The sequence below is a fragment of the Mercenaria mercenaria genome, chromosome 11, assembly GCF_021730395.1.
Source record: "Mercenaria mercenaria strain notata chromosome 11, MADL_Memer_1, whole genome shotgun sequence".
In the NCBI taxonomy this organism is placed as follows: Eukaryota; Metazoa; Mollusca; class Bivalvia; order Venerida; family Veneridae; genus Mercenaria; species Mercenaria mercenaria.
Window position 1 is genome coordinate 41058860 of NC_069371.1, and position 26876 is coordinate 41085735.

At 35.9% G+C, this 26876-nt stretch overlaps 1 protein-coding gene across 1 annotated transcript; it reads left to right on the top strand.

Annotated features, from left to right (window-relative positions):
• The first annotated feature begins 607 nt into the window (after positions 1-607).
• On the top strand, positions 608-26265 carry LOC128546759 (uncharacterized). The gene is made up of 5 exons (XM_053518055.1): positions 608-668; positions 10716-10901; positions 11818-12012; positions 19002-20311; positions 24280-26265. Exons 2-5 carry the CDS (start codon positions 10724-10726, stop codon positions 26263-26265), a joined length of 3669 nt encoding a protein of 1222 aa, XP_053374030.1. The 5' UTR covers positions 608-668; positions 10716-10723.
• The last annotated feature ends 611 nt before the right edge of the window (positions 26266-26876 follow it).

The following is a 26876-nucleotide window of genomic DNA, read 5'->3' on the forward strand; positions in this document are numbered from 1 at the left end:
CTAACATTAAAAATATAAAAAGCAAACTTCAGTTTGTGCTTTCCATTTGATTGCAAGGCGGCTTTTGACAACATATTTAAACAAGGGCGGATTTCTAATACACTTAACACTATCTGGAAAATTATTCGTGTCTTTTGTGCCATTGACAAAGAAAATACCAGTACAAGAACAGTGTGTGAAGGAAAAATTAACTTATTTGATCTAGTGCCATAATTATGAACATCAAATAGACGAACAAAATTTTGTTTCATATACATAGGACACTTGTTGTAAAAAATTTTATGTATGTGATTTAGTCTTCAGTGTTTGCCTCTGTTTTCCACATTTAGCATTTTTAAAACATCTAAAATATCTGAAGGAGTTAAACTAACTTTAGTTCTTGGATGATACTCCCTAGCATTGATATCTCGTCTACAAGATATATGGCCCTACAGTTCTTGGTGTTTTTGTGGCTTAAATGCTAATTATTATAATATTTTAGTGATTCTTTTTAAAATGGACCTTTTTGTGTGTGACTGCTCTCAGCATGTGCACTGAAAGATATAGTGGTGTATGATCTGATCATAATTATTGTGGAATTCACGGAGAAGAGTTATAACGGTGACCAAAATCTCTGAATTTGCACATAAATTTTAAAGACTTTTGTGTTATTCTTTGCAAATAAAATGGTAAATTGCAATTTTACAATGTTATTTGGAAAACTATATTTTTTTCGGACCGTATAGACAAGACTGCTGGTCACCTGTCAGATTGGTTTAGGGTCCAACGAGGTTGCCGTCAGGGGGATCCCCTAGACAAGCTTACTGTCGCTGAGTGGCTGCTTTTTAATTTCTGACTTTGGCAGCCACCGCTACAGTGGTAATATCCAGGAATAGCCCCCGGTGGGAATTTGGGCATTATCCTGTTATTTGGTCCGCGGACCAGAAACTTTCCGGTCTTATTTTCTTGTATTAATGTAACTTTCTTGAAATTATATATCGGTGTTTCTCACCGTATTGGGGTCAAAAAGTAGTCCATCCTAAAAAGTAGTTCCTATAGTGTTGCAAAAAAGTCCCTTCCTCAGGTGACTATAGTCTGTATCAAAAGACTAATGCTATTTATTCCGTACAGTGTTGAAAAAATAGTCCCTAACCTCTGGTGACTATAGTCTGTATCAATAGACTAATGCTATTTATTCCGTAAAGTAACCGAATATGAAAACTACTTACATGTCAGTTAGAAGTCCAAAATTACTTCCCAGCAAATGAACAACGAAATATACAAGTTTTAAAGGAACAGTTCCAGCACAAAATTAGTAAAGTCTTTATTCCGAGATACTGTTTACGTACACACACAAAAAATCAATATACTCGTATCGGTTATTTGTGACATTAAATGCATACAGATTGTATTTCTTTTCGTCAAACAGACGGAATAAATCGCGAAAATGTTTATATCCGCTCTCATCCCTGCACAAATTTGTCAGATAAGCCCACTTTAGAAATATATCTGGATTTCATTCATTGACATACACGAATACAGCTAATAATAAACGATCAAAATGTTTAACACCTATCTACCAAAACAGTCATCTAATTAGCTTTGGCCACTTTTTAGCATCTCCAATAATGTCTTGTATTATCATCCATTGTGTGTAAATTTTTCTTCTTCCATAGCTAACGGTCAATTGAAACTTGCAATCAAAATCAAGGCATATTAACATCTCTGTGAACTATGTTAATGGGTTCATTCGGAGTACATGGTTATCTTTTGATCTGAACGTAAAATTATGGGTAAACATTGTCTGCAGAATGCCTGACCTCACTATATATACTCCTGGTATTTGGTCCGCGGACCAAATAAATTCTTCGTCGCTATATATACTCCTGGTATTTGGTCCGCATCTGAAAACTTCTATATTAACGAATTATTTTAAGAATGTAAACCCCCCAAAAGACTACCAAGCCCCATTTTCTGAAAATATGCTCCCCCAAAGAAAACCCTTTTCCCGGGGATACTTCCCTTTAAAAGGCATTAGAATGAATCTGTTGGAAAACATTTTCGTCTCTATATATATACTCCTGGTATTTGGTCCGCGGACCAAATAAATTCCTCGTCGCTATATATACTCCTGGTATTTGGTCCGCATCTGAAAACTTCTTTATAAACGAATTATTTTGAGAATGTCACCCCCAAAAGACTGCCAAGCCCCATTTTCTGAAAATATGATCCCCCAAAGAAAACCCTTTTCCCGGGGATACTTCCCCTTAAAAGGCATTAGAATGAATCTATTGGAAAACAATTTCGTCTCTCTATATATACTCCTGGTATTTGGTCCGCGGACCAAATAAATTCTTCGTCGCTATATATACTCCTGGTATTTGGTCCGCATCTGAAAACTTCTATATTAACGAATTATTTTGAGAATGTCACCCCCAAAAGACTGCCAAGCCCCATTTTCTGAAAATATTATCCCCCAAAGAAAACCCTTTTCCCGGGGATACTTCCCCTTAAAAGGCATTAGAATGAATCTATTGGAAAACAATTTCGTCTCTCTATATATACTCCTGGTATTTGGTCCGTGGACCAAATAAATTCTTCGTCGCTATATATACTCCTGGTATTTGGTCCGCATCTGAAAACCTCTATATTAACGAATCATTTTGAGAATATCACCCCCAAAAGACTGCCAAGCCCCATTTTCTGAAAATATGATCCCCCAAAGAAAACCCTTTTCCCGGGGATACTTCCCCTTAAAAAGCATTAGAATGAATCTATTGGAAAACATTTTCGTCTCTATATATATACTCCTGGTATTTGGTCCGCGGACCAAATAAATTCTTCGTCGCTATATATACTCCTGGTATTTGGTCCGCACCCGAAAACTTCTATATTTACGAATTATTTTAAAAATGTCACCCCCAAAAGACTACCAAGCCCCTTTTTCTGAAAATATGATCCCCCAAAGAAAACCCCTTTCCCGGGGATACTTCCCCTTAAAAGGCATTAGAATGAATCTATTGGAAAACATTTTCGTCTCTCTATATATACTCCTGGTATTTGGTCCGCACATGTATAATTTATTATGTGTATTCCTACGCGACCTTACATGACCTCAACAGTGAATGGCGGAAGGATACACAATGATTTTTTTAAAATGGCGGATGGATACACTATGATTTTTTTACAAAGCCGAAGCTAAACATATCATTTAAATGTTGTGGAATTTATTTGGTCCGCGGACCAAATAACAGGATAATGCCGGAATTTGCTGACAGCACTATTTTTGATCGCTGTATACTGTATAGACTCGTTTTACCTATGCTCGACCAGATTTACATGTATTTTTCTCGGAACAGATTAAAAACTGACAAGGTTGTGGAAAATGTTTAGTTTCTGAATTGACCTACTTTTATTGGTAAATTTCTGCCCAAGCGTTTGGCTGACATTGATCAGGATAAAATATGGCGCGGTTCTTACTATAGGGTGTAAAACACTAAATTTTAAAGTGACATTTTCCTATGCTCAGCCAGACCGATTTCTTTTTTCATAGGTAATCATAAAATCAAACAAACAAATATTTTTAGAGTCAAAACTTCATATTTTCTAGTTTTGTTTTCAGATTTGAAAACTAATAAGTTTCAGACTTTCAAACAAGAGATAGAAACACCTACCTGAACAGCGGGCTTAAGGAACATTGGTAAATGGTGTGTCTGCAGTATCCATCAAGTAATTTAACAAGAAATCAAACTATTTTAACAATAAACAAACCTAAAAACTTCAAAATGTCAAATGTCCATAATCATTTTATCCAACTAGTCTTATGGCGCGGTGAATCTTTTTATCTCAAGCGTCTACATGACGCAACTAATGAAGGCGCCATTTTTGTTTTGGCCTGTCGAGAGGTGGGCGTGTTTGTTTACATCTTAAATTTTACTTTCAAGTCGATAGTTTACAGATATAAGCTTATGTTAAATTATCAATAAAGGTTAGAAGACTATAAAATACGTTGTTCCAGTACTTTTCTTAAAGAATTCGGGAAAGACGCATCATTTTCAAGAGGAGATTCACGGTAAGTATTTTGACAGATGCAAAGAAGCTGTCGTCTGTAAACAAACAAGCCCCTTAAAGATCTAGATCAAATATGTATGATGTCGTACAAGGATGCTGGGAAGGAAATAAATGAATAAAAACCGAGAGTTCAAAGGTTTATTTCAATAAACATGTACATTTATAAATAGTGGTGGAGCACTTGGCTGGTTGAACATAGGTAAAATGACTATATGTAACTGATCTGGATCACCTGGGCGCTTGCTTTTAAATATAGTATCACTGTATCATTCCGCAAATAGTCCGATAAAGAAATAACTGCAATACACGTGTACATACGAGGCAAAGCCGCATCTTTATTGGTTAAACCTAATTTGTATATGCATGTATAATATGAACTTAGGTGCTACCCAGAGGCCAGAGCTCCCTTGAAAAAATCACCAGTGCCCCTTGAAAATTAAAGGAGTGCTGCTGGAATTATCTGGAATTATGGATCCGTTTTAGGAAGTCTATTAAAATTTTAAGAATTGATGATAATTCATGATTTCTGAATGAATGTCTTAGAATGCATTAAGATTAATCTTGACATGCGAAAACTCTACAAATATGCTAGCTCTATATACGAACTAAAGAAAGTTACGGTTCTTTTTACAATGAAGAATGTGTCCAACTTTAAGGCAAAAATACTGCTATGATAGACATCTGGTATGGGAGAATGACAATTATTTACATGTACAAAGCTTGTTTAAAACCCAAAAGACTAGCCATCTTTAAAAGTTAGTGATGAGAATTTTAACCAGAGAAAATCACTGTTAGCCGAAATTCTCGAAAACTCCTTTTTCATTTACTGAACTGCTAAGTTAACAGTCTATGACATTTTTATTGTTAATCTTTTAGCACTACTGGAATAGAATAGGAATGGTAGTAGGAGCCTTTTTGATGATTATTGATAATTCATAGCCAATAGTTTTTTCCTAGTAATAAACTCTGGTTAGTGATTTTGAAGCTTGTGGATGAAATATATGTGAACGGGAAGAAGAGCATTATGTGCTTTTCATAGTTCAATGCCTGTATATTTTGATCCCAAAACCTTTTTTGAAAATAAGTTTTATCTACAGACAGTACATTGGAACCTGACATCACTAACAAAACACTTGTTAAATTTCACATGAATGACTTTATTTTTTACAATGCTTTCAAAACTTATAATAAATAAATAAATAAAAACTGAAATAAAAAAGAATTAAAAAAAAATGCTTCCGGTGAGGATCGAACTCCCGACCTTTGGTTTTCAACGCGAACTCGCTAACCACTACACCAATGTGGAAGTATGACGTCATCGTCACAAATATAAGTATAATATACTTACAAGTTTTTGAAATCGAAAGTAAGTTGTCGTCTGCTATGTGAAATTGCCGATTTTTCATGAAGATTTCTTTGAAATTAGTTTACTAAGATGTAATGACAGGGTACACTTTAATGTCAGATACTGTCAAATGCTGTTAAACTGTCTTTGCATCATAATATTTTTTCAAAAATATTGTTTAAACTGGACATTCGACGACTTTTAGAAAAAAGTGTAACCATATCCGGATATAAAATTTTGGATACCCGGAATATGTCTATTACAAGTGCTAAACTTGCTTTTAGACTGTTGTAAGTTAAAAACTTTGCCCGATTTCATTTATTTAAGTGGAAGTTTAAACTTTATTTTCTGTATATAATATGTTACAGGTATAAATTTATAAATATCAAGTAGCCTACATGGAGAAGATGTGTACTGAAATTGTAACAAGTAAAATAGGCCTAAACACATAGATATTGTTATTCAGTATGCAATTACAAAGAAATGTTACAAGTTGAAAATCAATGCCAAGTAAAATACAAACAGCAGAATTTTTAGTTAATAAATAGGTGCATTAGAGATGACAGACATAGCCTATTAAAAGACTATACCTAAAGTGTGCCAAAAAACATGCCTAAATTATGCCAGATTCCATGCCTAAAGTATGCTAAAATGTACTGTATGCATGGACCAGTTATATTTTTTTCCCGGGGCAGCACGGTCCAGGACCGACCACCACCCCAGAAGTGCCCTTTTCAGTGCCAGCACCCTGCCCTTTTTTAATCCTAGCTGGAGCACTGTATATATAATAAATTTCAGTTATGGCAGCGTGACGAAAATCGTTTCGCATTGAAAATATTTTATTTTATCTTTTTTTCTTCGTAGAAAATGTAATTAACACTGAATTCTTATTATCAGACGCTCATTTACATTTTTATTCAACGTCCAAAGCAGTAAGCGAAACGCTTTTGTCAACCGTAAACAGCAAGCGTGTACTGACGTCTTACTGATTAATTACTATGAGCATTGTGTACTGGAAGATACCCAAACAACACCGATTCCAAAAAAGTACCACGAATTTTCAGCTCGATAGTTATTCTATACACAGTTTTATTCATTTTCTTTTTCAAACGTCTAACTGTAATGTGAGCGGCGCCGGTAGCTCTGCTATAAATGTGTACAGTTCTATCAAAATAATCATATTGTCTAATGGAAATGTTCCAAGCATACAGGCCTTTTACAGAATTCGTTGCTATAAATATAATCCAGGTATACGTCCTGGGACGTATTCCTGGATTATATATATACTGGTACTGATGATAAACCCGGACAGATGATAAAGTCGACCACCTTGGAAATATTTGATTACAATTGGTTATTTATAAAATTGAACACACCATCTAATAGCAACCACTTACAACACTAACTGGTGTAAACAAAAACAAAATTGGTAAATATACTGTATAAATAAATGACTTACATATATCTGTATAAAAATATTATCCCAAAATTACTGGGGAAGAGGGTGTTTCTTGCGCATGCTCACTGTCGACACATGAAGGCCTGACATTAGGTCACTTTTCATTACTTGATCAAGAATGACTGTTGCAGCTTTTTGGGGAAAGTTTCAATATAATACTACAGAGAAAATTTTGTAAATGACAAAGTGGTCGAATTTATCATCAGTCAACCTTCGTACAGTCCCCATTTTACAAACCCCGTTCAGGGCCTCACTTTGTGTGAGTATGCTTACTAAATATAAATTTGAATTATGTAAAGTTTTCAGCAAATGTTAAGCTTTATTTTGATACCGACCATTAATAACAAATTGCAGAAATAAAAAAAGTTACAGGTAAGAAACCTTTTCTGTTCGGGTTTATCATCAGTACCAGTACTTATTATATAGAGACAATTTTTTATACACTTATATAAGAACATTATTCAGTTGCTACTCAAGGGGAAGATTTCCCCGGGAAGAGGGTTTTCTTCGAGGGCCTCCATGCTACAGAAAAAATGGGGCTTGGCATTGTTTTGGGGGTAACTTTGTTAAATGATTCATTTTACGGAATGAGTCTCAATAAATAATGCATGTAAAGAATATGTCCCGGGACGCTTTCTTTCAATGTAGACTGCCATTGAAGAAAACGTCCGGGGACGTTTCCTTTGCATGCTTTATTCATTAAGATTCATTCCGTAAAATGATTAATTAAGACAGTTACTGTCTTAAATGATTCATTTTACGGAATGAAATGAATAAATAATGCATGAAATGAAAATGCCCCGGGACGCGTTCTTTCAATGTAGCCTGCCATTAAAGAAAGCGTCCCAGGACATTTTCTTTACATGCTTTATTTATTCACATTCATTCCGTAAAATGAATAATTGAGACAATGCAAAACAATGCCAAGCCCCATTTTTTCTGTAGCATGGAAGCCCCCGAAGAAAACCCTCTTCCCGGGGAATCTTCCCCTTGAGTAGCAATGGAAATAAATCATACTTATAAAACAGGTTGCAACATTCGTCGCTATATATATAATCCAGGAATACGTCCCGGGACATATTCCTGGATTATATATATATGGACGATTTGTGTTCTATACTTGTGAAATAACATTATATCAGTGGACTATTGTAACTTAAAAAAGGACATCCACACAGAAAACTAAAACTTTACGATAACTTCCGACGATACCATAATGACATTCAGAGCACACTTAAAATTTGACAGGTGAGTTGGAAATAACCGTACTATTTTTAGACTTTAAAACAATCAAGCGTCTGGATGATCCAGATGTGTGATGTCACGCATTTTGATATTTTGTCTCAGTGTGAAAATAGGGACGGTAGGCTAAAGTCCTCCGGGGGCTATTCCTGGATATTGCCTATATATTAGCAGCAATATGGAAACAAAACAAAAATAATATGAATGGTCGAAGTCTTGCGGCTTTAACGCCATTCACATTCCAAGCTTGACAGGCAAAATATGTATGCAGTTTTTCTTAAGTGAACACGAACAATTTTCCGAGGGATATAATCTAACTGTATTGCTTTTGTGTCCATAATTGTGAAAGCACCAAGCTTTGGCGAGAAGGAGATATGGACTTGTTCCATTAACTGTTTTGCTCTCAAAACCCTTGTATTTGACGAATGTTCATTTTCAGGTTTTCTTAAAGTTTCAGAGCTTCTTATAAATTCATTTTTTTTTATAGAGGTAACTATGTCCTTTGTATGACAAACTAGTTTTCTCGACTCAAAATCTTCAGTTGGTGTGCCAAACTTTAGGTACTTTTGTTTCAACGAAGTTTCCAAGACCTGCCCTACTGCGCCTGCACTCCTTGGAATAAAATCCTTGTATGAGCGTCAAGGACATCATTAAACAATCCAATGGGACTTCTTTCCAATTCTGGAAGTCTTTCAATAGAAAATTGAAACCTTCTGATAGGTTTGTAGTTACGCCATTGTTTTCGTCAAAAGCACACTTGTTGTTAATTCAACAAACACAAAAGTAGACCAGCTTGGTTTGACGTGGCGTTCAAAATATTTTATGAACCCTTCCTCCCATGAAGACCTATTCTCTTGAATTATTGTTTGACATTCTGCTTTGCTCTTAGGATATCATATAAATCGTTAATGTACCTTTTCCTGTGTATTTTAGGGTAATTTTCTGCTATCCAGCGTTGTACATCCTGTCGCAAATGTCTCCAACAGCCCAATTGTGTTAGCGATGTCTGCTCTCTTACTATAGCCGATTCCATATCTGGCAAGCCTTTAATATTTCTGACAAGGGAATTCAGCTTTCGAAAGAAAGTGTCGTGTGTTTCTTGAAGTTTCCGCTCGTGTATTAAAAACATGCCTGCAAGAACTGGGTTTTGTTCAGACATATTATGTTTGAATACAAGTGGGGATACATAAAATTCACCAAGAGAAAATGTTGAAAAGAAAGTCTGAGTCTTTCAGTTTGGCTACATCATTTAATTCTTCAATCATCTCACTGTCACCAACTACAAGACAGAGATCTGGATATGTCGACATGCAATAGAGGCTGTATTTTTCAATTGATCTTCATGAAATTTGGTCAGAATAATAACCTTGATGAAATCTAGGTCAAGTTCGAATATGGGTCACCTGGGGTAAAAAACACTAGGTAACTAGGTCAAATCAAAGAAAATACTTGTTTATACTCAATTTATACACTTTGTACAACCTGGATGGTACATCAAATTTTTAGATGTATTTTGACTTAACTTTCCCTGGTTAGAATTTTTTGGTGGACTTTGATTGTTTTTTTTTTTTTTTTTTTTTTTGGAATTTCTTCTTTTTGTTGTTCCTGTCCGTTGTGCTTCAACAGTCAAGCTCTTTAAATTTTTGCTCCCATCCTCTGATGTAACCCTTTGGGTGTATATTGCCCCACTTGGCAGTGCTCTTGTTCAATTGATCTTCATGAAGTTTGGTCAGAATGATTGCCTTGATGGAATCTAGGTAGAGTTTGAATATGGGTCATCTGGGGTCAAAAGGTAGGTCACCAGGTCAAATCAAAGAAAAATCTTGTGTATGCGACAGAGGCTGTATTTTTCAATTGATCTTCATGAAATTAAGTCAGAATGATTGCCTTGATGAAATCTAGATTGAATTAGAATATGGGTCATCTGGGTTCAAAAGGTAGGTCACCAGGTCAAATCAAAGAAAAACCTTGTGTATGTGATAGAGGCTGTATTTTTCAATTGATCTTAATGAAGTTTGGTCAGAATGATTGCTTTGATGAAATCAAGGTCAAGTTCGAATATGGGTCATCTGGGGTTAAAAAGAGGTCACTAGGTCAAATCAAAGAAAAACCTTGTGCATACATGCGATAAAGGCTGTATTTTTTTAATTGATATTCATGAAATTTGATGAAGTCTGAGATCACCTCACCCCTGAAAATCCTCTTGTCAGAAAACACTGACTCTGTTTCAAAATCATTTCATAAATATTTTTTGTGTGTGACCACTACCAAAACTGTTCAAGGAAGCTGTGTATATCAGTTGAGTGATCTAGGGCCATCATGGCCCTCTTGTTCAAGTTAAAAGATGTATAATGAGCCGCATCATGAGAAAACCGACATAGTGCATTTGCTACCAGCATGGATCCAGACCAGCCTGGTCAGTCTGGTCAGGATACATACTGTTTGCTTTCAAAGTCTATTACAGTTAGAGAAACTTTTAGTGAACAGCATGGGTCCTGACCAGACTGTGCGGTTGCGCAGCCTATCCACACAGGCTTGTCTGGATCCATGCTGGTCTCAAATGTACTATGTTGATTTTTGCATGGTGCAGCTCAGATAATCAGCTGTCTGTATTTTCAGGTTAAAGTATGCAGAGTTGCATGTTTGACCAGTCTGCCTACATATCCTACTTGGTAGAAGAGGCAGTGAACGGGTTAGACAACTCCAATGCTCCTTCAACCTCCACACAGAGTCAACAACATATTGCCACCCCATCCACACATACACCCCCTTACCAAGCAGATTTCAGCTTTCCCAGAAACACAGGTTAATATGTTTAATATATATTACTCTGCTTAATATAACTGCTTTGAAATGTATAACACTTTACTTAATTTCCTTATGATCTTGACACTTGCATATTTTATATCAATTTACACACAGTAACTTGTACCTTAGGATGGTAGATTTTTGTGACATGTGAAATTAGTAGTTGTAGCTCGATACTGAAGTGGATCTCATCAAAATACATGATGAATGGAACCATTCTTATATGCACCTTTAAGACTGGCAAAGTATTAAAGATAAAAGGGCACTTGCTCAGGGACATTGTTTATTAAGTGCCAATATTCACAGTGATTTTTTGGTCACTTCTGGAAAAGGTAAAATAGCTGCATTTTTTGTTCGTGTCATTCTGTTTTTCTAATCAACAGTACTAAAAGCTCCAGACAGGCCTGTACTTACTATAAAATTGCAAGCAATCAAGCAATCAATTTGTATTGCATACAAGTCAATAAATTACCAAACCACTTAATTTGACCATTTTCCTTAGTTCTTTGTGAACTTTTTGATGAAAATTGGGAAAAAAATAGCTTTTTAAATTGGGAAAAGGTCATTTTACTGGTACTTTATAAAGAAGGAAAAAAATCGCTGATTCAGTCTCATTTTCCCGCAATAAACTGCACTTTTTCTGCCAGTTTTCAAGACATTGCATGGTTTGGTAAATGGTTTGACAATATTTAAGTTATATAAATGTAATGGTTCTTGATGAATGTATCTGTGTCCTTTGAGAACTGATAAGCATTTAATTCTTTGAAAATTTCAGTAAAAGCACCAAATAATGTGCTTCCTTTAAAAAACAAAACAAAGCCAGGCAATTGAAATATCCATCTAATACTGTTTATCTGTTAAAAAGTTTTATTAAATTTAGCCTAAATTTCGAATATCTGCTACTCTCTTTCAGGTGCACCTAATTTTCCTCCATTAGGTAGTGTTAGTTTTAACCCGCAGTTAACTCAGCCACCACAGAGACTACAGTTATACGTAGCTCCAGTACAACAAAATATCCCACAGAATCCAGTGCCTGTTCCCAACCCAGCATATCCTGTATCATTTGGAGCTGTTACTAACTACCTACCACAACAGGAGTCCCAGTCAAGTAAGTGAAATTACATATCTAATAGAAGGACTGTGGTGCAGAGGTAAAGTGTCACGGTGCCTGTTAAGGAGGTTGCTGGTTGAAACAGGTTTATTAGCTCACCTGTCACAAAGTGACAAGGTGAGCTTTTGTGATCGTGCGGTGTCCGTCGTCCGTCCGTCCGTGCGTGCGTGCGTGCGTCCGCCCGTAAACTTTTGCTTGTGACCACTCTAGAGGTCACATTTTTCATGAGATCTTTATGAAAGTTGGTCAGAATGTTCATCTTGATGATATCTAGGTCAAGTTCGAAACTGGGTCATGTGCCGTCAAAAACTAGGTCAGTAGGTCTAAAAATAGAAAAACGTTGTGACCTCTCTAGAGGCCATATTTTTCACAAGATCTTCATGAAAATTGGTCAGAACATTCACCTTGATGATATCTAGATCAAGTTCGAAACTGGATCACGTGCCTTCAAAAACTAGGTCAATAGGTCAAATAATAGAAAAACCTTGTGACCTCTCTAAAGGCCATATTTTTCATGGGATCTGTATGAAAGTTGGTCTGAATGTTCATCTTGATAATATCTAGATCAGGTTCGAAACTGGGTCACGTGCGGTCAAAAACTAGGTCAGTAGGTCTAAAAATAGAAAAACCTTGTGACCTCTCTAGAGGCCATATATTTCATGAGATCTTCATGAAAATTGGTCAGAATGTTCACCTTGTTGATATCTAGGTCAAGTTCGAAAGTGGGTCACGTGCGGTCAAAAACTAGGTCAGTAGGTCAAATTATAGAAAAACCTTGTGACCTCTCTAGAGGCCATATTTTTCATGGGATCTGTATGAAAGTTGGTCTGAATGTTCATCTTGATGATATCTAGGTCAAGTTTAAAAGTGGGTCACGTGCCTTCAAAAACTAGGTCAGTAGGTCAAATAATAGAAAAACCTTGTGACCTCTCTAGAGGCCATATTTTTCATGGGATCTATATGAAAATTGGTCTGAATGTTCATCTTGATGATATCTAGGTCAAGTTCGAAACAGGGTCATGTGCGGTCAAAAACTAGGTCAGTAGGTCTAAAAATAGAAAAACCTTGTGACCTCTCTAGAGGCCATACTTGTGAATGGATCTCCATAAAAATTGGTCAGAATGTTCACCTTGATGATATCTAGGTCAAGTTTGAAACTGGGTCACGTGCCTTAAAAAACTAGGTCAGTAGGTCAAATAATAAAAAAAAAACTTGTGACCTCTCTAGAGGCCATACTTTTCATGGGATCTGTATGAAAGTTGGTCTGAATGTTCATCTTGATGATATCTAGGTCAAGTTTGAAACTGGGTCAACTGCGATCAAAAACTAGGTCAGTAGGTCTAAAATTATTAAAATCTTTTGACCTCTCTAGAGGCCATATTTTTCAATGGATCTTCATGAAAATTGATCTGAATATTCACCTTGATGATATCTAGGTCAGTTTCGATACTGGGTCACGTGCGGTCAAAAACTAGGCCAGTAGGTATAAAAATAGAAAAACCTTGTGACCTCTCTAGAGGCCATATTTTTCATGAGATCTTCATGAAAATTAGTGAGAATGTTCACCTTGATGATTTCTAGGTAAAGATTAAAACAGGGTCACGTACCTTCGAAAACTAGGTCAATAGGTCAAGTAATAGAAAAACCTTGTGACCTCTCTAGAGACCATATTTTTCAGTGGATCTTCATGAAAATTGGTCAGAATTTTTATCTTGATAATATCTAGGCCAAGTTCAAAACTGGGTCACATGAGCTCAAAAATTAGGTCACTATGTCAAATAATAGAAAAAACGACGTCATACTCAAAACTGGGTCATGTGGGAAGAGGTGAGCGATTCAGGACCATCATGGTCCTCTTGTTTTTTCATATTTGGGGATGGTTTTGGTTCCTGTTAAGTGGAGAAAATAAGAAAGAAATTACAGATTTTGGGAAAATATGATGGAAATGATATTACATGTATATAGACCTGGTTCTTAACGCTCATCATGCTGGACACGATTGATTCTGCCTTTGCAACCAGTGTAGATTATTAATCATGAACCAACTTCGAAGAAGGAGGGGTATATTGTTTCGCAGATGTCGGTAGGTCGGTCAGTTGGTCTGTATGTAAACTAATCCATTTCCCGATGATAATTCAAGAACGCTTTGGCATAGGATCACGAAACTTAAAAGGGAGGTTGATCATTAACAGCAAATGATCCTATTGATTTTGAGATCAGTAGGTCAAAGGTCAAGGTCACAGTGACCCGTAATAGTTGAACGGTTTTGGATGGTAACTCAAGAATGCTTGTGCCTAGGATCATGAAAGTTAATAGGAAGGTTGGTCATGACCAGCAGATGACCCCTATTGATTTTGAGGTTGGAAGGTCAAAGGTCAAGGTCACAAAGACCCAGAACAGTTAAACAGTTTCCAGATGATAACTCAAGAACTCTTGGGCCTAGGGTCATGATATTGATAGGGAGGTTGGTCATAACCAGCAGATGACCCCTATTGATTTTTAGATCAATAGCCCAGAGGTCAAGGTCACAGTGACCCAGAACAGTTAAACCGTTTCCAGACGATAACTTAAGAACGCTTGGGCATAGGATCACGAAACTTAAAAGGGAGGTTGATCATAATCAGCAAATGATCCTATTGATTTTGAGGTCAGTAGGTCAAAGGTCACAGTGACCCGGAACAGTTAAAGTGTTTCTGAATGATAACTCAAGAACTCTTGGGCCTAGGATCACAAAAGTTAATAGGGGAGTTGGTCATGACCTGCAGATGACCCCTATTGATTTTGAGATCAGTAGGCCAATGGTCAAGGTCACATTGACCCGGAACAGTTAAACCGTTTCCTGATGATAACGTAAAAACGCTTGGGCCTAGGATCATTAAACTTAATAGGGAGGTTGATCATGACCCGCAGATGACCCTATTAATTTTGAGGTTAGTAGGTCAAATGTCAAGGTCACCAGGGTTCCCATTTACGTAAATATGTACGTTATTCACGTATAAACTGCGATCTGAAACGTACAGAAAATTGCTCTGGTACATATTTTCACGCAACCAAATTGCCAACTAGGAAGATGCTAAATTATTCTAAAGCAGTGAACTTACAATGCAATCAATCCGAAAGTAGCTGAAAAATGAACAGTTTGTGGAATTCCAGTGTCTTTTTTATGCCCCCGAAGGGAGGCATATAGTTTTTGAACCGTCTGTCGGTCTGTCCGCAATTTTCGTGTCCGGTCCATATCTTTGTCATCGATGGATGGATTTTCAAATAACTTGGCATGGATGTGTACCACAGTAAGACGACGTGTCGCACGCAAGACCCAGGTCCGTAGCTCAAAGGTCAAGGTCACACTTAGACATTAAAGGATAGTGCATTGATGGGCGTGTCCGGTCCATATCTTTGTCATCGGTGGATGGATTTTCAAATAACTTGGCATGAATGTGTACCATGGTAAGATGATGTGTCGCGCGCAAGACCCAGGTCCGTAGCTCAAAGGTCAAGGTCACACTTAGACATTAAAGGATAGTGCATTGATGGGCTATCCGGTCCATATCTTTGTCATCGATGGATGGATTTTCAAATAACTTGGCATGAATGTGTACCACAGTAAGATGACGTGTCAGGCGCAAGACCCAGGTTTGTAGCTCAAAGGTCAAGGTCACACTTAGACGTTAAAGGATAGTGCATTGATGGGCGTTTCCGGTCCATATCTTTGTCATCGATGGATGGATTTTCAAATAACTTGGCATGAATGTGTACCACAGTAAGACGACGTGTCACACGCAAGACCCAGGTCCGTAGCTCAAAGGTTAAGGTCACACTTAGACGTTAAAGGTCATTTTTCATGATAATGCATTGATGGGCATGTCCGGTCCATATCTTTGTCATTCATGCATGGATTTTAAAATAACTATGCATGAATGTGTGACACAGTAAGACGACGTGTCACGCGCAAGACCCAGCTCCATAGGTCAAAGGTCCTAAACTCTAACATCAGCCATAACTATTCATTCAAAGTGCCATCGGGGGCATGTATCATCCTATGGAGACAGCTCTTGTTTAGTCATGTCAGGTGTTAGTCTACTGGTTCCGTGTAAAATACTTAACACGCAAGTTATCAATGGAAAATTATAGAGACAGTCTAGCACGTGGTAATTTTTTAGCGACATAATCGATTGCTGTTTGCATATGCGAGAAAAATGAACCAAACTGAACTAACTGATTTATTTGATAAACAGCAAGGGCAAGCGATGTCAGCAGCCGAGCCGAAAGGTGTTACCTCTGAATCCTTTATATCAAATACTGATACGTCGGCAACAAATAACAGTAATTGCGTAGTACGTAAACATTAAAAAAAATATTTCTGATATTAGTTTTATTGTATTTTAATAATACAAGTCAACATTAATGTTAGAGCTTTGTGCAAAACTGTTATGGATAAAGTATGAAATAAACTAGTTTTGCACCAAGCCCTTAAATTTTATAATAAAAACTATAGTCTGTAGTAGAAATAAAGTTTGAAATATCAAAACCCCCCCAACTTTCGAAGTTCCACCCCAGTTTGGTGACCTAGGAGGTATTAAAACCCCCACACCAAAAGTCTGGTGGGAACCCTGGGTCACATTGACCCAGAACAGTAGAACTTTTGTGTACAGTGACCAAATAATTTCTGTTCTCTACGCAATTACTGAATGCGTCAAGGGTGGCATTTTGTGTTCTCCCACCAGTCCTGCTTAGCTCAATAGGTAAGAGCGTTGGTCTACGGATTTCGGGGTCGCGAGTTCGATCCTCGGGCGGGGCGTATGTTTTCTGTGACTGTTTGATAAACAACATTGTGTCTGCTATCATTAGTCCTCCACCTCTGATTCATGTGGGAAAGTTGGCAGTTCCTTGCCGAGAACAGGTTTGTACTGGTACAGAATCCAGGAACACTGGTTAGGTTAACTGCCCGCTGTTACATGACTGAAATACTGTTGAAAAACGGCATTAAATCCAAAACAAACAAAAAAAGCATTTTGTGTTCTATGAGCTTTTGCTTAAAATATAAAACTGGTCATATGTCCGGGACACTGCAGTTGCAGAAATAAAGGCATACACTAGAGTCCCTGTATATGAAATACCTAAAAATGCCGTTTTCAAGGGCTGATAACGCTTTCAGTACTGGTGACCTATGACTTTTATTACATATCTTTGTTTCTTAGATGATTGTACCGACTGATCATGGTCTGTACAGTAAATTTTCAGTGAACACCCCTTTGAAAAATAAGTAGAACTGCCTATATTGAGTGATGGACCAGTCCATTTTAGAAATTCAGCAGGGTCAAGGTTAAAAGTCCTGATTTATTTAAAAAAACAACAACAGTGTGTTAACAGTTTTTAGCTCACCTGAGCACAAAGTGCTCAAGGTTAGTTATTGTGACCAGTCATTGTCCGGCAGCCAGCATCGTCTGTCATCCGTCAACATTTGCCTTGTTAACACTTAGAGGCCAATATTGTGACCAAATCTTTATGAAACTTTGTCAGAATGTTTGTCTTGATCATCTATTGTTTAAGTTCAAAGCTGGATCATGTGGGGTCAAAAACTAGGTCAGTAGGCCAGATCAAATAAAACCTTGTTAACACTCCGTAGAGACCATATTTAAAGTTTGAAACTCATGAGAATTTATTTTAAATGCTTGTCTTGATGAAATCTAGGTCTGCTTTGAATATTGGTCATGTGGGGTAAAAAACTAGGCCACCTGGTATAATCAAAGAAAAACTGTGTGAGTGATAGGGGCTGTGATTTTGACTGGATATTTATGAAATTTGATTAGAATGATTTTCTTGATGAAATCTAGGTCAGATTCGAATCTGTGTCATCTGGGGTAAAAAACTAGATCACCTGGTCAAATCAAAGAAAAACCCTGTATATGCAGTAGGGGCTGCATTTTTCATTTGATGTGCATGAAACTTAGTCAAAATGTTTGCCTCGTGAAATCTTGGATGAGTTTTATTTGGGTCACGTGGGTAAAAAACTAGGTCACAAGATCAGATCAGGGAAAAAGCTTGTTTACGCTATAGGGGTCACATGTTTGATTCTATCTTTATAAAACTTGGTCAGAATGTTTGTTTTCATCAAATCTTGGATGAGTTCTAATCTGGGTCATTTGGGTTTAAAAACTAGGTCACTAGGTCAGATCAAAGAAAATGCTTGTTTTCACTCAAGAGGCCACATTTTTGGTCCAATCTTAATGATAATTGGTCAGATTATTTGTCTACATGAAATCACTAGGTCAAACATGTTTACACTGTTGTGGTTTTTTACTCAGATGAGCAACCTAGGGCCATCTTGGCCCTCTTGTTTAAAGGTACATGTACATGGTATTTCAGAGTTGTAAAATTTTTGTTGAAGGAAGCAATTTTATCCTTGATATTTAATCATTTCAGTCAACCACTGTACTACTGGTGTAAATTGTTCTTTACTTGACATTTTTACTTCCTGCTTTCATAGGTTTAATGCATTGAATTTGCATCACTTTAACAGGCATGGCTAAATATGGTTTAAGTCTTCATGTGATTTACTGACCTAGAATATTTGGGTATGCTTTTGGTAAACATTTCTTTGAAAGTTCTGAATGACAGTGTAATTAGTTACTATAGCAAATGTATTGCATTTGAATATTTTGTAATTTACATTACAAGAATATTTTGACAACCCATGTAATGACATGATCTAGTGGATAATGTGTTGACAAGAATATTTTGACAACCCTTGTAGGACATTGTCTAGTGGATATGGCCTCTCATATGACACTAGTACTGGTTTTTCCAGGAAGTGGACTCGATAGTGGTTACAATTAGCTTGAAGCATCACAAGCGAGCTAAAACAAATTAGTATAAACTAAGGACATAGTACAGGCTGTCAGACTGGTGTGTCATATTATTTGCCATTTTCGTTTTCAATTGATATTATAAATTTCCTATTAATATTCATTTCTTTTTTGTTTTAGCAATAAGTTCTCTAAGATACCAGGCCAGTTCATTCTGTCTCAATCAGCATATAGGATCGGATGAACCAACCATTGTGAATGCTAGTCAAATAAACAACAAAATTCATGTACAATTCCAGTTTGGCGACAATGATAGGTTTTCTGTGCAGTCTACTAACACCACAGAATCTAATGGCCCTGGCGTGAACTGGCAAAACTTTGGAAGTAATGTGTCAGAGAGCACAGCAGGTACTGTAAATCTGAATATACCAACTGTTGTTCAGCCTGGAAATGTTCAGACTAATAATAACTGTCACAGCAACACTCCTACAGACATTGGGGACTTCAGTCAGTTTCGTGTAAGCAATATTCTAAGGAAAAATTGTACAGATGTAGGCAATACAACAGATGCTAATAAAACAGCTTTAAACACTGAAAATGTAAAACATGACAGACAAGTGGAGGAAAGAGAATACTTCAGACTTTTTATGAAGAAAGAGAAAGAGATAGAAAAGAATCGTATATGGCATGGGTCAGAATGGAATTACAATAAAAGTGAAGTCAATCATAAACTAACAGAAAAGGTTGGAAGTTTGAAAAAGGGTGCAAATAAAGTGAAAACTGTTACAGATACTCAGAGTACCTTGCAAGTAAATAAGCAAGGCTATTATGAATTTTCTCATTTGTATTCTAAATCATATCTTCAGCATGGAAAGAAACATAAAACAAAGAAGGATAATAGCAAAAAATCTGATACTGGAAAAAAATTAAAGAGAAGTGTGCCAGTCAAAAAGTCCAGATCTAAAGTAGGAGAAGTTTGCGAGAAAGTAACATTACTTAAATTGACATACCAATGTGGAGATTGTACACAAACTTATGATAACATTGAAGATTTAAAGAAGCATATCCGTGAAAACCATAAGGAAACAAATAAGTCTTGTGAAGGATCTAGCAAAAGTCAGGAAAGTGAAAATAAAGTTATTGATTTAACTGAAACTGAAGAAACTGATGAAGTAAGTATGGCTAGGGAAACAGAAGAACAGGACATAATGGAAGTTGAAAGTGAAAATACAAGTAGTGATCCGCAGTCTTACTTGTGTTCATATTGTGGATATGATTGTAAGTCCAAAGATGAATCTGAAGAACATCAGAAGATACATAAATATGAGGTAGATGGAGAAAACCGGGAGATTGATTGTCACAAAGAAGGGAGAGAGTACTTCCAGATGAGTCAGAAACTGGTTGAGTGCCAAAAGGAAAGGGAAAATGAAAAGAGAAAAAATATGGAAGAAAGAAATCATAAGGAAGAAGAGGCTTTTGCTAAAGCAAAGGTAATGTGTCGGACTTATCAGACATTGTTCTGTGTAGAACTTTTTTTTAAACTACCGTATCCTTCCCCCCTCCGTTTAAACGCTTCCCCCTCTAATGTTCACCCACACCAATATACATGTATCTAGCACAAAAATGACTTACCAGCTTTGAAGGGGTGAAAATTTTACTTCCAAAATCCAAGAAGTCAGGCAAAAAGTAACTGATTACATTCTAGAAAAAAATTAAACACTTCCGTAAAATATCCATTTAGTATAATATATGTTAGAAAAAACCCCACCAAGTTCCATAAAATATTGATTATTCACTTTTAATGTCCGCTACTGTCAAAAAACTTCTCAAATTGTACTTGAGACTTAAACTAGTTCTGCCGAGTTAGTGCTAAAATTCTACATGTCTATAACTCATTACATCATCAGCTGGTACACTACATGTGGACATAAACTGAGTTTAAATCGGGTCACTGCGTACTGCCAGACTTGTTTAATTGCCGTATTAACTCAGCTGAAAGTGGTAATGGATTTAATTTGTTGCTTGATTTAACAACTTTTGTTAGTGCAAATACTGTTGAAAAATTGGACTTGGCATTTTTTTAGGCAATAGAAAACAACAACAAAACTTTTTCCAAATTTTAGTTTCTAGAATAAGTAGAGCAACAAAACTTTTTCCAAATTTTAGTTTTTAGAATAAGTAGAGCTATCCTACTCACCACGGCGTCAGTGTCACACCTTTGAAGTTGGTTAAGTTTTTTGTACCAGTCCACTTTTTGACAAAGTCTTTTGAGATAAAGCTTTGAAACTTTCAACACTTGTTTACCATCACCATGTCCAGTTTAAGGCAAGAGTACATAACTTGTAAAATTTTGGCTGAGCTATGGCCCCTTTTAACTTAGAAATCATGGTTAAGTTTTTCGTACCAGTTCACATTTTGTGTAGTGTTTGACATACGAGTTTGAACCTTTTATCACTTATTTAATATAACAGTCTCTATCTGTAGGCAAGAGTATGCTGAATTATGGCCCTTTTTGGACTTGGAAATTGGTACAAGTCCATGTTTTGTCAAAACTATATGACATGTGGCTTTGAAAGTTTGAACAATTGTTTATCATCATGATTTATTATTTTGTAGGCAAGAGTACATAACTCTGTCAACTATTTTGGCTGAATTATGGCCCTTTTTAGCTCGACTTTTCGAAGAAAATGTAGAGCTATTGCACTCGCCTCAGCGTCGGCGTCGGTGTCGCCGTTGGTTAAAGTTTTTGATAAAGTCAAATATCTCTGTAACTATCAAAGCTATTGACTTGAAACTTAAAATAGTTATTTACTATCAAAGTCTACACCAGGAGAAACAATCCCCTTAACTCTGGTTGAATTTTGACAGAATTATGCCCCTTTTTAACTTAGAATTTTTGGTTAAAGTTTTTGATAAAGTCAAATATCTCTGTTACTATCAAAGCTATTGACTTGAAACTTAAAATAGTTATTTACTATCAAAGTCTACACCAGGAGAAACATTCCCCATAACTCTGGTTTGAATTTTGACAGAATTATGCCCCTTTTTAACTTAGAATTATGGGTTAAAGTTTTTGATAAAGTCAAATATCTCTGTTACTATCAAAGCTATTGACTTGAAACTTAAAATAGTTATTTACTGTCAAAGTCTACACCAGGAGAAACAATCCCCATAACTCTGGTTTGAAGTTTGACAGAATTATGCCCCTTTTTAACTTAGAATTTTTGGTTAAAGTTTTTGATAAAGTCAGATATCTCTGTTATTATCAAAGCTATTGACTTGAAACATAAAATATTATTTACTGTCAAAGTCTACACCAGGAGAAACAATCCCCTTAACACTGAATTGAATTTTGACAGAATTATGCCCCTTTTTAACTTAGAAATTTTGATAAAATTTTTGATAAAGTCAAATATCACTGTTATTATTAAAGCTTTTGACTTGAAACTCAAAGTAGTTATTTACTATCAAAATCTACACCAGGAGACACAATTCCTATAACTCTGGTTTGAATTTTGACAAAATTATGCCCCTTTTTAACTTAGAATTTTTAGTTAAAGTTTTTGATAAAGTCAGATATCTCTGTTACTATTAAAGCTTTTGACTTGAAACTCAAAATAGTTATTTACTATCAAAGTCTACACCAGGAGACACAATTCTCATAACTATAATTTGAATTTTAACAGAGTTATGCCCCTTTTTAACTTGGATTTTTTTTTACTGGCAAAGCTCAAATTCAGAGTCAAGCACTGAGAAAAGTCAAGCGTGCTGTCTACGGACAGCTCTTGTTGACTTGGAAATTGGTTCAGTTTCCATACAGGTCTATGTTTTGTCAAAACTATTTGACATATGGCTTTGAAACTTTCAACACTTGTTTATCATCATGATTTCCATTTGTAGGCAAGAGTACATAACTCTGTCAACTATTTTGGCTGAATTATGGCCCTTTTTGGACTCGGAAATCAGTTAAGATTTCGTACCAGTCTGTATTTTGCCTAACCTGTTTGTCATATGGCTTTGAAACTTTGACCACTTGTTTACCGTCATAGGAGAGATCGTGTTTGTATACAAATCTGTTGTATTTTTCTATTTTTAGCACTGATAACACAGAGATTGAGTGGGCAGACGCCGAGTGTCCATGTTTTTTATAAACAGTGATGTTTTTCTAACGGCTTAAACTTCGTTAAAACTCAAATTATGTCAATAATTTTTTGGTAAATGGAAAGGTTATAAAACAAGCAATTTATTAATAACTTTTAATTATTATTTCGAAGTAAAATGGATTAATTATGAACGCTTAACTTAAAGTGTTTTTCTAAAAGTTTTGAACATCGCTATGCCGCTATTAAAATCATATGTCATTTAAAATGGTAATTCATTTTATAAAGATAATTGCATAAAAAAATATGAAAATCGTAAACATTTCAAAACTTCTTGAATTTTTAAAATCCTTTAATAAACGAAAAAGTTATACAAAATTAAAAATTCCGATCCCATACATAAACAATGTAAAAACAATTGTTTTGCCAACCACCAGATAAACAGGTGTTAATGCGTGATATAACGGCGATCTCTCCTATAGTCTACTTACCTAAGACAAGGACTTTAGCTCAGTTATGGCCCTTATTTGGACATAGAAAGTTAGATTTCGCATACCATTCGATATTTTGTCTATTAACTGTTTGATATATGGCTTTGAAACTTTGAACACTTGCTTACCAACATGGTCTCACATTGCTATATTGTGCAAGACTTACCCAGTTCCACAAATGCAGGTACATTGTTTGTCTTATCTGTTCCTTTTCTTTTGTCTGAAATTCTCAGGTAATATTTCGACCCTATACTTCTGTCAGTGCTTCAAATAGTCGAGCATGCTGTCAACAAACAGCTTTTGTTTCTATTTTGGTGCAGAAATAAACGCACCTTGGTGCAAAATGTAACACCCCTTGGGGCACTTAAATGGGGGGGATACGGTATACAGCAAATTTGATTTAAATAAAGTTGTTATTAATACTTGCAAGATTTCCTTTAAATTCTTAGAAGAATTTGAACTTGAAATAAAAAAGCATACATAAATGTTTTACTAGTATGTTTTTACAGAACAACAAAATGTATTTACTTCAAAGACATTTGATCTAACTAACTATCCTGGCCAAAAAGGATATAATACTAAAATGTTATTAATATCATTACAGATGTTGTTTTGTTATTGCTCTTTAGTTATAATTCTTTCCCATGTATCATACAGTTACTGGCTTTTGAAGCAAGAAATATATTAGAGGAATTACTTGAAGTTTTCAGAAAAGATAAGATACAGTAAAGTTTTAAACATAAAAGGTCATTTATAAGCCGAAGAAATGCAAGGAAAGATTGTTGCACATTTTGACTATATTGAAAATAATACAATTTGCTGTCATCTATTTCTATTCAGCTCTTTTAAAATCAGGTCTACTTTCAGGCTATAGAAGAAGTCCCACTTCAGAAGACACAAAGTTTTTCTCAGGGATCAAAGACCAAAAAATCAAATGACAAAAATAAAAATGTCAGTAACTTGAGACTGGAGAGACTGCAGCAGCCAGAGGAAAATAGAATATTGCCAAAAAGGAGGGCAGCAACACAAGCTAAAAATACATTGATGAATCCTAGTAAAGGTAAACAGAAGAGAATTAGAGATACAAAAAACTTAAATAAAGAAGACACAATGCTGATGGAAATGTTTGGTATTATCCCTAGTAAAGTTTGTTTAAGCAGAGTCCAGGAATCTGAAAATTTGGAATCCCAAATTGTTAACAGTTCAAGTGACGATCTTGGTCAAGAAAAAAGGATAGAGATAGAAAGAAATCTTGAAGGTGGAGAAAAGCAAGTAACGGAAAATAATACAGTTGAAAATAATCACTCAGATGTAGTTATAAACATTAGTAACAGTCAAAATGACACACCAATTGTAAACAATTTTGGTGATGATCTTGTGCATGAAAAAAGTGGTACAAATGGTAAGAAAGAAGAAAATATGGAAGGTAAGGAAATTCAGATTGCGGGAAATAATGAAGTTGCAAAGAATCACTGGAGTAAAATTATTAATATGAGTAACAGTGAAAATGAAGTGAATGCCAAAGAGAATATGTTTGATGATAAGGCTTTCAGTGATGATGATTCAGATATTGAGATAGTTGAGCCTCCAATGACACTGATTGTTCTGGATGATGAAGCTGAAGAAGCAGCTACAAAAAAGGAGAGCCCTAAGAAATCTGATAAAGAAATAATGAAATCTTTTGGATTAAAAGATGTGACAGTAAACATTGAGAAGACAGAGAAAAGCAAAGTAAAGGAATCACCTGGAAAAGAAAAAAGTAGAAGTGATACTGAACTGATGGAGAAGTTTGGGATAAAAGATCTTTCAGTAAGTCTAACTAGTACACCCACTAAAGTAAAACGTAAAAGACCAGGCCCAAAGTCTAAAACGCAAACAGGATCAAGACAAACAAGAGGAAGTAAGTCTACTGGTAATGCTGCAGTCAAAAATATAGAAGAAATGTCTCCTAATGAGATTGAGAAATTGCTGTACGAGTGTGGTATGGGTATTTCAGTACCTGTTCAGTCACAGAACACTTCCGATAATGGGAAAGGAAGTAACGATAAAGCTAAAAGAACACCAAGTCCTGTTCCAAGCACATCAAAGGGACATGGGCAGTTGAGGAGAAAGAGAACAGCTAGAAAATCTACCAAAGACAGTGCATTGTTTAAAGAATACAAACTGAAAGACTCTAAGGTCATTATTAGGAATTTATCCAGAATTGACATATCCCTTCTAAGAAATCCAAATTCTCCCTTTGGAAAAAGTGACTGGTTGAAACACAAGTTTGATTCTGACACTGAAAGTGACTTTGAATTTGATATCCCAACTCCTCCACTGCTAGAAGATTTTGTCGAAAATACAGGACCTTCTGGCGGTGAAAGAATAGGGCAGAATGTACTGTCATCAAGAACTGGACCACCAGTCAAGACAGGTAGGAAAAGCCCTGTTAAACAAAAAGATTTGAAAGCTATGAAAAAATTTGGAATTTCGGATTCAGTAGTTGTTATTGATAGTCAAAAGAAAAATGAAAATTCAAAACTTGATATAGGTAAGAAGAAAACTCTTTCAGATGAAGAATTAAGAAAGAAGTTTGGCATACCAAATACTATGGTTGTAATAAACACTTCAGAGAAAACAGCAGACAGTTGTAAAAAAGAACCAAGTGATAAAAAAGAAGCAGAGAAAACATCTAGCTATATAAGCTTTGATGATTTCAAGGCAGCACTAGATAGTGCAAGAAAGAATGTTCTAAATAGACTGAAAACCGATGAAGATTATACTAAGAAAGAAATGGAAGCTGAAAAAGATTCATCGAGCAAGACTATGCCTAGTATAGGCAAGCTACTGTACAAAAATGCTAGCTTATAGAGACATATAATTTGAAAAATACGAACATATTATTGACAAAAATGTGCATGTTTGCTCAGATTTACAATGTGTGTGTGCGCGCGTGCGTTTGTGTGTGTTTGTGCGCGTGCGCGTGTGTGTGTTCGGGTTTAGCGACTTTTTCAACAATTTCAGACGTCTGCATGTTGCAGTGAGCACGAAGTGCTGCCTCACTGGAATATCACGCCGTAAACAAGTGGCATGTTTCCCTACCCAATGACGTTATACTGACATCGGGCTGAATAGTCCTAGCACTATCCTCTTAAAGCGACTTGCCCACACATCGTGGTGTCAGGTTTTAAACAAGAGCTGTCCGTAAGACAGCGCGCTCGACTTTTCTCAGTGCTTGACTCTGAATTAGAGCTTTGCCAGTAAAAAAAATATAAGTTAAAAAGGACATAACTCTGTCCAAATTCAAATCAGAGTAATAGGGGTTGTTTCAAAAGCTTTGAAAGTAACAGATATATTTGACTGTATCAAAAACTTTAACTAAAAAATTCTAACTTAAGAAGTGGCATGACTCTGTCAAAATTCAAACCAGAGTTATGGGAATTGTTTCTCCTGATGTAGACTTTGATAGTAAATAACTATTT